General features: G+C 35.5%; 1 protein-coding gene across 1 annotated transcript in view; it reads right to left on the bottom strand.

Moving 5' to 3' along the window:
* Positions 1-12,443, bottom strand: part of KCNH1 (potassium voltage-gated channel subfamily H member 1) — a 207,091-nt gene that overhangs the window by 77,244 nt on the left and 117,404 nt on the right. Inside the window, exon 10 of the mRNA XM_032216574.1 lies at positions 4,313-4,509. Within this exon, the coding sequence (XP_032072465.1) occupies positions 4,313-4,509 (197 nt within the window). The remainder of the gene's footprint in view (positions 1-4,312; positions 4,510-12,443) is intronic.

Here is a 12,443-nt window from a genome sequence, read left to right as displayed (position 1 = left end):
CAGCTGTTTTACTCACCGCGGCTACAGGAAAAGGTAAGATTTGGTGCTGATTTCAAATGCAAAGCGCACACGAAGTGAACTGGTTGTTACACCATTGAATCCCACTACTGAACATAGGTAGCTATGTAACACATAGCTGTTTTGCTTTATAGAGCAAAAACAGTCATTTTTTTTGTGGCTGCTGTTGTATATTTATTATTTTTAGGTCCTCAGGAACAGACAAAAACTGGACAGGAAGGGAGGTTGGAATTTTTCAGACGGATTTACCCTCACAAAAAAAGAAACAGAAAAAAATCTATAGATATATTAAGCCTGTTGGAGAATTAGCGCAACTCTTTTGCTTTCCAACTAAAAATCAACAAAAGCCTGTCCTTTGTTATTTGGCAATTTGCCAGAAATATTCAACCGTGGTATCCAGGGTGTGAGGACTTTAGACTGTCAAGAACACAATGTTGGAGTCGATGTAGCCTACAGGCCATTTTTCCCTATGGTAAAAAATGATTCTCAGCAGTTGTAACTCTGAAACAGAGTGCTTCAAACGGTATCAATAATTATTCTATTTCTGGTAACACCGAAGTCCTTCATTCCCCAGACTGCTCCAGAATCAACCTGTTAATACCAATCTGGAATTTGTTTGTTCGTATGTATGTTTCTATATTTCTTTATGGTAATTCTGGTTAAAACATAAAAAGTTAAAATCAGACATTTAAGCCCGGAATACATGGGGGGATGAGGGCTGAGTGGGAGGGGGAGGTGGGATCTGTTATTACTCAATCAACCACCTCCATTAGGCTCTTCCACCACTGCAGTCCCAAGCCGACTGGCAGAATCATATCTGCAGGCCCTTATGGAAAGATAGGAGGGTTGGGGCCAACCTCACATCAGGGAGCAAAATGTTCCGGAGGGTAGGAGCAAAAGCTCTGAGGTCCTCAGAGAAGGAATAGTGGAATAATGGAAAATGTCATCATGATATGAAACCAAAGGAGGAAAAATAAAGCTAAGTCTTCTCTACAGATTTTTACCACACAGTGAAAGTGCAATATACAGTGTGAGTTTTTCCTGTTTTTCCACATTTCTTTATTTCTTCCACATTTTGTGGTTATAACACCAAACACCCAATAATTTTGCCTTTTTCAATTTTCACAATGTTTACAGTATATACTGCATATAACAGTCTGTACACAGAACACAAAAGTTTTTCAGTGAACAAGCATAAAGGTACTGATAATTTGCCAATTTGATTTGACTGTTTTGTCTTGTTGCTCAGAAGCAATTGGTCTACATAATTGTTATTTGTTCTTGTCACTTGTCCTCTCTTTGGTTCTTTTTATCTTATTGTCATTTATTTAAATTATTTAATTCAAACAGAATCAGAACAGTTGGAATAGACTGTTTAGGCACCGAATTTAGTTTACTGCTTGGCCCAGGAATGAAATTTAAAACATCCTTGACAAATGTCTACTTAACTTCTGCTTATCTATGCATTGTACTGAAAAAGGGTACTACATTGCCAATTTTATGCTGAATGCCACAGGCTCCCATGCAAAAGTTAAAGCATTGCATCCAGATTACTTCCAATTCATCATACACTTGATATGTAACCACTGCTATTATGCTACAAAAATAGTTTTTAACAATATTATTTCCAAACAAACAAACCTAGACTATTTTAGTATACAAGCAGAACATAAGAAACCAATCAGATTCTGCAAAGAATTGGACTCATAGATTCAAGCAATATCATAAACAAGATATGTGGGTGCCGCCAAGGTGCAAATATATAAAATAAGAAAAAAATATTAATGAAAATCCTGCATTGCTTTGCATCCAACAAAGTAGCCACATATATTTGTTGAAACAGTTTTGCAGTATATGTTAGGAGAGAAAAGGGAAGAAGCAATATGTGGGCTGATTAACCTCCATACATCTTCTTCTGAAATGTGTTTGAGCCTTGAAAAAATTGGTTATCTGATGTTATAGCAAACAACTCTATTTGAAATGTGTCAGAATTCAATTCTACTCTATTCCATGCTCAATTTAGTACTCATTCTTTCAGTAAGGCAAAATAATGACATTATTAAATCCGTTTGCTACCAACTTAGTTTTAATAAATGTTAGCTTTTCTCCGGCAGAAGCCTAAAATATACTGTATATTATTCTATAATGATTTTGTTTCACTCAGACTTGTAAACAAAAGGATAATTAATTATATGCTGAATTTGAAGTTATTATAAGAAAATGTGCTAAAATCACTGCACACTGCTAATCAAAATTTTTAGTCTTGGAAAGTTTTTTCCCAGTTTATATACATCTATACATATACATGGCTGCAACAATTTTGTGAGATATGTTTCATAAAACAAAAACATACATCTTGAAAATATATTTTCTCATTTGTAAGAACAGTTTCAGACCTAACAGAATACAACCATGTCAATATTGGCACATTCCATCTCTACTCATGAGAATTTTTGCAGAAAGTTACAGAAATATAAATATATATACAAAGGTATAGGGTAGTAGATCTCAAACTATTAGTGGTAAAGACTAATCCATTATGGACTGATTCTTTTATAAAATACTATAACATGAGTATGTAGTTTATGTCACATGACTTACTCCATGTGTTGGACAGCACCCAAACCAGTCTCTAACTTTCTCCAGTAAGATGAGTCCAGTAATCACATGCTTAGATGTTGTAAAATTTCAAATTGCTACAAAATTTTGTAAACACTCTAAAATTTTGTACTCATCTCATCATGGAGTAGTACCAAAAACTTTTCAGACAAACATTGGTCCTTGGTCCACATATTGAATAGCATGTTAAATAGAGGATACATACAATATACTTTATTTTATTTGAATTCGTTAAATGATTTGCTCTTCTGCAGCTTTCTAAAACTGTTCTGAATGTTTATATACTTAATTTGGGAATTAAATATAAGTACTTTGGGGAAGATTAAGTAAAAACTATTTTCCACAACTCCCAACTTGTGAGATCATTAAATTTTTTGGTCACTGGCATTTGTTCTATTTCAATGGGTTTTACCATCTATTTCTAAATACCGTATCTAGATTTTTGTTATTGACAATCCCAAATAATTAGGAAACTCATATAAGACAGGATGGAAAAGTTAACAAAAGCCATTTAAGAATGGGAACATTGCTTCTTGGAATTGGTAACATGAGTGATCCAGGTTTATTATGAATCATAGAGTGAACATGAAGGGATGAAGTGACTCTAAAAGAATCTATTTCTCCATACACCAATCTCATCAGCATTCTAGTGCTCTCTTGTCAAAAACAGAAACAAACAATTAGAAGGAGTGTGGGTGTGAACTGCTCACAAAATGTCTTGGTTTTAATACATTTAAACAGCTAGACTCCACCTGATTTTTTTTTACCATACAGTAGATTAATATAGCCCTTCATAAAGAAGAAAACAAGTTATCCAAACACGACAGCCTTTTTGATGCTGCTGAAAAGACCAGCAAAAGAATCCCTTTCAGCTCAGATTAGATGCAGGTTTAGACAAAAATAAATCCTGATATGCAGAAGTCATAATTAAAGAGAAAGATTATAATTTTGCTATATTTTGCTGTGTACATCTAAGCACATGAAACAGTTTTTCCAAGGAGCAGTTGTAAATCTATTCTAGATGTTTCCCAGTAATTCTCACCTACAAACCATCCAACTGATTTGCCACCATGCAAATCAGTTGGACACAATTGGAACAAAAAATAATACCTTGCCTCTGATTTGTTCACATCTTTAAAGAGCAAGTCAGAGGCTGGAATCAAGAGTCAACGAAGCACGAAAAGGTCAGAGGCTTTTCACATCAAATAAACGATTAAGTTAAAAGTATTATTTTCCCTAGTTCATGAAGTTTAGAGTTCTCAGCAAGAATTTCAATATATCATTTCAGATGGCTGCTGCACTGAGATAATAATAAATGAAAAACTATTGTACACCTTTTGGCTTTCCACTCAAGTGGCATGATTACAGAAAGTGTATCAGGATAAGTTGATCTGCAAGTTGATTTTTAGTTGGTTCCTGTTGGTTCACTGGTTTTGGTTGTAATTTGGGTTTTTCTTTGGTTTTACGAATATACAGCATGCCAATCATTCATGTTGGGCAACCATACAAATCTAAATAAATAAATAAATTCTTCTTGCCAAGAACACTTGGAAACTATAGTGTAATGTAGTACAGTTAGCATGCTAAGAATTTTTCATCCATACTGTTTGTTATCTAAAAGTACAATTCCAATAAGCTCTTTGCTCTTTTTTCCATCCATTCCATAATGCCTTACCCTTTTTCGCAAATTGTAGGTCAGGATGAGATTCCTGGAGAAAGAATGTGAAAAGGCTGTGTAGAACTCCAGCACTTTCTGTAAGGCATCCCTTTTAATAACATGAAGGTCACAGTAAGTCAAAGCCCTTACATTCGCACACGACTGGGCAAGAGTTGTTTCTTTCCAGAAGACATCACCAAAGACATCCCCTTTGCCTAGGGGGGGTGAAAAATCTGCAATCAATTAATTGCTTTCATGTTAAGAAAATTATCAAAATGTACCTGCAAATAATTCCAAAAAGTTTCCACTATTATTAAAAGTATATGCAACACCTTAAACTAAAATGAGAGACTGGATCCAACTTTCGTCTAATAAGCAGCCAATGAATATCATTTTTATCAGCACTGCCAGGCATAATCAACAACCAAAAATTTATATAGATTCAATAAGTGAGATTCATTATTAGAATAATTTGCATTCTTTTTTTAAAAAACAGACTTATTTATTTATAGCTATATTTTATGAACATTGTAGGTTCACAGTAATTATAAAATATTGCAATAAAACAGCCACAGTAAATTAAAATAAAGTTCAAGTAAAAATTACATAGTATAACCCTGCCAATGTCTTAATTCACCCAAATGAATTGATCTGAAACATTTGGTGGGACAGACAGAAGAACAAAGTGAACTTTGTAGTAGTTTCCGGAAGTTCTATCAGTGTAGCCAGGACTAGAATTGTTTCAGACAAAATAACCCTTCCAGACCCCCACACCTCTTGTTTCCTGGAAATGGGGTACTACCAAACACTTCTCCTGAGAAAAACATCTTGGAAGATTGAACCCAGCTGGAGGACATGGTACTGAGCAGTAGTGGGATTCAAAAAAATTTACTACCAGTTCTGTGGGTGTGGTGTGGCTTGGTGGGCGTGACATGGTTTGATGGGCATGGCAGGGGAAGGATACTGTAAAATCTCCATTCCTTCCTGATCAGCTGGGACTCAGGAGGCAGAGAATAGATGTGGGCATGGCCAGTTAGAGGTAGCATTTACCGGTTCTCCAAACTACTCAAAATTTCTGCTATCGGTTCTCCAGAACTGGTCAGAACCTGCTGAATACCACCTCTGGTGCTGAGGAGATCCAGGTGTCAAGCCTTATTAAGTAATACAATGTATTTCAAGATATTTATACTTAACTCATTCTTCAGTATAATATTTTTGACAAAGGTGTCTATGGATATATGACAAACATTATAAATACTTGATTTATTTTCTTTTACTGGGCTTCACAGCACAGAGGGCAAAATAAATAAGTGTCATCTGAGATTCTTGCCTCAGTAATATTCTCTTCAGCCATATTTTGGTTTTATTTTAAGACCAACTGTCTTAAAGCATGTCTTTTAAGTTCTTACATTCACGTCTATTTTTTCCTTTTTTTCACATGAAGAAATTCTGAATGTTAAAATGTATCTTAGTAAAAAGATCCAGAGGATAAAAGGATCTTGCCCCCAGAATATGAAAGAACATTTATTTTGTCAAATGCCTGTTGTGTAAATATATGGAAGCAAAATTCATATGTGGACTAATGACCACAATTGAGCCCAAAATGTCACTGAGACATTTATTAAGTGATTTTCCCCCATTTTATGACCTTTCTTGCCACAGTTGTTGAGTACATCACTGCAGTTGTTAAGTGAATAATATGGTTATTAAGTGAATCTGACTTCCCCATTGACTTTGCTTATCAGAAAGTTACAAAAGGTGATCACATGATATTGCAAGTGTCATTAATATGAGTCAGTTGCCAAGCGTCCAAATTTTAATCATGTGACTATGGGGATGCCACAGTGGTAGTAAGTGTGAAAAATAGTCATTATAACTTCAAATGATCACTAAATGAACTGTTGTAAATCAAGGATTACCTGTAGATAGATATGTTCCCCAGATCCGAAACAAAACAAAATCTTAACTCTTTTAATATTTATTTATTTAATTTCCTGCTTTTATTACTTTTTACAAATAGCTCAAGGCAGCAACACACAAAATATTCTTACTGATTCCTATTTTCCCTACAACACCCACCCTGTGAGGTGAGTTTGGACGAGAGAGAGAGAATGATGGCCCAAAGTCATCGAGCTGGTTTTCATAGCTATGGCAGGATTGAACTCATGGTCTCCCACTTTCTAATCTGGCACCTTAATCACTCAACCAAACTGGCTCTCTTTTGGGAATCAGTTTAGATTAATAAGAAATTAGGTTTAACTGAAAATGTTCAAAATAATTGCAGCTGTAGAAAGGATTTTTATTAGTTTTTTTTTTTTAATAAGAGGTTTCTATAGTTCTTTGCTGTGTCATTTTCATATTGCACTCATACATGATATAGCATGCACTATTTTCTATGGTAGCACAGACCCACATTATTTGGTTGGTAGCTACATGGACTCAGTTTGACTACATGAACACCAAAGTTGCTGAGTATTTGAGGATACAGAAGAGTAGCTAGATTTATCTGGAGCACTTATGGGTTGAAGGTTCAGGTAAGAAATGTCTGAATGCGGCTACAGTTCTGCCTATGAGGTTAGGAATAGTTATTCTTCTGGGTTTAATTCTGGATTAACGAAACTTGAACAAATCACAAGCAGAAACCATATTAAAACTGAACAGTACTCTCCTAGACCTACGTTGAGGTCCTTTCTCCTTTCCTTTTTCTAATGGAAAGTAGCAAATCTGACCTCAGTTTTTTTTTAATCCTACACAAATAGATGGTATTTTCAGAGGGAGAGCTCTTTTGTTTTCTAATGGAAAACACCAAATTTGAGTTTATTGTTTTAAAAAAATCCTACACAAATGGTCTTTTCAAAGGGAGAGCTCTTACTGTTATCACTCAAAATATATTATGCAACTATTCCATTTTTCTCTCTGTTAAAAGATATTTTATGGAAAAAGACAGAAACACAAAAGAGTTAAAGATATAAAAAGGAGAGAACCATCTTGAACATCCCTGCTCCAAATTCTATGAACAAAGCAAGATGAATAAAAAGCCTCTGGAAACACTCAGAAAGTGAAGATTGGGGAGGGGGGGAATCCTTTTTAGAAATATGAACTTTGAAGCATCCTAGCTTTATAATTACACTAGTCCATATATTGTCTTAATTTAAAATTGAAATGAAAACTAGTTGACACCAGGGGTGGTATACACTTACCTTCCCTACACATGTGCGCGCTCAATTTGCTTGCACACTCCACTTCTGTGCATGCGCACAGCCTTCCATGCATGTGCTTTTGGGGAAAGAATGTCCTAAATGGGATATCATAGAGTCAGGGAGGGTGGGCGGAGCCAACTGCAATTTCTGCTACCGGTTTGGATGAACCAGTCCGAACCAGTAGAATACCACCTCTGATTGACACCAATTTTCTCCATATTTACAAACCTCAGGAGAAGAAAGATGTCTTCTCACGTTGGACAATGTGTATTTGCCAGGAAAGGGAAAATCAGAAAGGCAATTGTAAGTCTAATGGTTCAGGATGCCAGCGCTTCTCTTTGAAATCATATCAGAGCAACCAGCCTTATTGCTGGATACAGTGAGCTGGTTACCTTTAGTCTCCAGATGCTAAGTAAAGATTGGATTATTAGAGCTACAATTTGTTGATCACGCTAAAATACTATGAGCTGTAAATATATATTTTTATGCCGGGATTTCCTGCAACCTGAACATTTTTTTCCAGTTAAAAATTGTGGAAAGGCATATTTTACATGAATTAGGATAATAGCCTATGTTATGAAGCTAGTATGGATTAATGTGCATTATTCAATTGAAATTACTATATTTTTCAGAGTATAAAACACACCTTTTTCCCCGCAAAAAAGAGGCTGAAAATCTGGGTGCACCTTATACACTGAATACACTATTTTTTTGCTGAAATTCCGCCTCCTTCACCAAAATGGCTGTGCATAGCTTTTAGAAGAACTCCTGCGGGCTTGGGAGGGAAGAAATGAGCAAAAAACAGCCCATTTTTTGCCTCTTCCCCAGTCCCTAGCAGCACTCTATAAGCTTCCTAAAGGCTATCCATGCCCTTTTTTCGAGGAAAAAAAGGGGGGGCTGTTTTTGTGAAAAATGGGCCGTTTTTTACTCATTTTTGCCCACTCCCACCCCCCAGGAGCACTCTACAAGCCTCATAATGGCTATTCATTCCCTTTTTTTTTAAGGGCCCATATTTATGAAAAATGGGCCATTTTGGGGAGGTTTTCAGAGTGCAGAAACTTTTTTTTAAAAAAAATCCTCTTCAAAACCTTGCTGCGTGTTATACTCCGGTGCGTGTTATACTCCAAAAAATACGGTACTGAGTTGGACTCAATGCTCAGATTCAATGCTAGTTTACAGTATACTGTCTACTTATATGGTTAGTGGACTTACTTCCAGAAAAGTATGCCTGTAGTTGGAGCAATTGTCTGCTCTCAAGAAAGAATGGCAGAATTCCAATACGTTGTTAACGCCCTGTAACTGGCCATGCACTACTCATTTCATGATGTAATAAAAACATCAGTCAATATTTTACTATGCATTTATACAATATATAACTGAAAAGTAACATTCAAATGGATTCAATATTCCCCATGGTCTGTTTTCCCCAACCTTCCTGATATGTTGAGCTTCAATTCTCAGGATACCCAGCTAGGATTTCCATTTAATTGCGGCTTAGTCATTTGCTCTTGATTTGACAAAATTCCAAGTGCTGTTTGTAGATTTGCAGAGTAAGATCCCTTGCTTTTCTGGGCAAGATTGAGATATTTTTATGTTTCTCTATAAATCTATTCCTCTGGGATACAACTAGCATCTCTGGCATCTCTATATAAATGAGGTAAAGCAATAAAGCAAAGCCATTTCAGATAAACATTACAAGAACAACTCTATCTGAACACGTTAAGATGGCAATTAGATAAAATTAAAGCAGCAGGATTTTCCTTCCCTGAAGCAAATGGACCATTTAACACCCTCCTCATACAGAACAAAAGATACACAAAGTTCTCCATAGGAATAACATTATTTTCTTTAAATTCTTCCTCAGGGATTATGGTTATGTAAATAATAACTTACTCCGGAGATCTGAGGACACAAAAGCCATGTTTGCCTTCAGTGCAAAGTATTATCTTATTCAGAGTAAATAAATGAAACCACCCATCCCCTGGTGATGGTAAACAAATTAAAACATTCAGATTTGCGTCAGAAAAGTAGGCTTTTTATACTTGCTGGTGCCACTGTCATATAATAACCCTTCTATTCATAATGTTTTATATTAAGAGGCATTTCCCAATCTGGCACAACTGGGTCATCTCACTCTAGCCAAATTTCGGGATAGCAGATGAAGAACAGGGCCTTGGCTCCTCCGATAAACCAATTTCAGAAATTATACATAAGAAAAAAAAGAATCCTATCTCCTTTGGCCTCAGAGGGGAGAGAGAGATATTCATGAAGTTCCTGAAGAGAATGTAGAATAGTGCAAGGAACATGGGATCACACAAAGCCAGCAATCCTCCAAATCTAATCCAGGCTGTAATAATAGGCACATATATTTGGGACTAAGCCTTACTAAAGTTCATGGGACTTAATTCTGAATATTCCTACAACTGGGCTTTTATCCTCTTTCCCCCAGTTACTTCTCCCAGGCTTATCTCACATTATTTAAAAGCTGTTTGATGTTGAAAGAAGCTTTCAGGGGACTGTACGTGAAAGACAGGATGAAACTTCTTCTATGAACTTCCTTGATTTATCTTAGGATCAAAGCCAATGTTTATTAAAATAAATGTCACACTGTCCAGGATAGCGTCAGTGTAAAAACAGACCAGCAGAAGCTAATTTTCTAATAATGGAGAGTTATCATAGTTACATTATTTAGAGTATTATTCTAGTTTTAAACAGAGTGACAGAAATCCTGTTTATATGAGAACTATTGATTAATAACCTCCCTGTGAAAGAAAAGGAAGAAAAAAGGAATATTCTATGCATATTTGCTGATGTTTGACATTAGTACCTAAAAAAGTAGCATTTCACCTTTTCTTCATACAAATTCTATCCACATTTCCTTCAGTCTCAGGATGTCTCCCACTAGCAGGTTCAATATCATTAACAAAAAGTCTCCCCAAAACTCCAGTATCTTCTCTTAGGTGGTGCTTCCTGGCCAACTCTATATTCTTACACTGTTTATATAAAGAAGAGGGAGTCAAACTATTCTCCAAAGCAGCTTGAGTAGAACAGGAAGCAATGGGTGAAAACTAATCAAGGAGAGAAGCAATTTAGAACTGAAGAGAAATTTCCTGACAGTGAGAACAATTAATCAGTGGAACAACTTGCCTCCAGAAGTTGTAAATACTCCAACACTGGAAGTTTTTAAGAAGATGTTGGATAACTATTTGTCTGAAGTGGTGTAAGGTTCCCTGCCTAAGCAGGGGGTTGGACTAGAAGACATCCAAGGTCCCTTCCAACACTGTTATTCTATTCTATTCTATTCTATTCTATTCTATTCTATTCTATTCTATATACATAGGGAGAAAAAATGTCCTTTAATTTAAAAGCCACTAATAAGTTCATTCACAATTTTAAAAAATCAACATGAAACATGCAAGTCAAAGTACCATGGATTACCTATAAATTCAGCTCTTGGGTGAGTTTGGGTTTTCTTTTTGGGGTCCTTCTGTTACAGGGAACAGAAGTGTGTTTTAATTAGTGCTAGAAACAGACTCAAATTACTGCTGGCTCTTGTCTAAGAGAAAACTGTCATGTTTTTTCTTCTGTCCCAGTAGCCCTTGGTACATCTTGACATCTGTTTAGCACTCAGGTTTTTTCCCAGGCAAGTCTACATTACTGCGCAGCTGTGTTGTAGCCCAAGCAACTTAATAACTTCTTCAATAGCTTTGAAGGCTATTAACTCATAGCAGAGTCAGTAACCTACCAAAATTCATTACAAAATTCCAGCAAGCATTTAAAATCACAGCAATTGAGAGTGCAGAGACTCAAAAATTCAGCTTTTATTATACCCATACATGTATATAATTTATTATCATTATCCTTTCTTTATTTAACTATATCCTATATCATAATATTTTACCATTAATAATTAAAACTTAGCTGTGTCTAATTTTGTTCTTTTTTATTGTTATTATTATTAATAACCTTTATATATAGACCAAGAGGATTTCTAGCCTTCCCTTCACGGGTAACATTCAATATTCATATCCAATTATTACTTATCATAACACTACACATTGTATACATTACATTATATGGGTATAATATAAGGGAATTGGATGTAAATGGTAAACAGGGATTTGGAAAGGAGGATTAGAAAATTTTGGTATTAAATATTATGGATGTTTAGCTAGAATAGGGTATGAGGATTCAATGTTAATGGAGGATTTTATAAATAAGTAAATGAAATGCCAGTATGTGGTTATGTATTAAATCTTGGTATATTTTATGATGAAGGACATTTAAATAATCATAGTCAAATAATCATAGTCAAAAAATGGAAGTATGATGATGGTAATATAATAAATATCCGAGTTAAGACATTAGAGTTAATATGAACTATATTTGATGATGGTGGAAGAGATGCACAAAAGCCTTTTGTAACCAACTGATACACTTTCTACAGTATGTAAAGAAGGAGGATTTGTATGTTTGTTTTGAAAATAAAAATATATTTTTTTAAAAATTCAGCTTTTAGCAAATTTAGTTATATGATTCTATGTGAAGGCGGGTAGCAAGATAATAGAGGTAGTCCTCATTTAATGATTGCCTTGTTTAGCAGCTATTGGCAGTTATGGTGGTAATTGAAAAGTAACTTTGTGACCAATCCTCACATATGCGACCATCCCAGGTCTGTAAAGCAAAGGAAACAGAAGTAAGATTGTAAGCACAACTGTGGTTTCCCAAAGCTCATCCATAGTCTGCCTCCCATATATTAATATGGGAACTCAAAATATGATTCAAGAAAGTCTGCCTGTTGGTCTGCCTCAGCATTCTTACAACATGAGGCAGAGCTCATTCATCACATCAGCTCATGAATGCTGTGAAAGAAAACTAGTGAGAGGTCACTTGCTGCTTCAGATCTTATCTCCCCACATGCTGAGCTTCCAACCATCATCTGGATTCAA

This window comes from Thamnophis elegans, chromosome 4, assembly GCF_009769535.1.
Source record: "Thamnophis elegans isolate rThaEle1 chromosome 4, rThaEle1.pri, whole genome shotgun sequence".
Classification (NCBI taxonomy): domain Eukaryota; kingdom Metazoa; phylum Chordata; class Lepidosauria; order Squamata; family Colubridae; genus Thamnophis; species Thamnophis elegans.
Note: the sequence above shows the minus strand (reverse complement) of the source record. Positions and strands in the feature narration are given on the sequence as shown.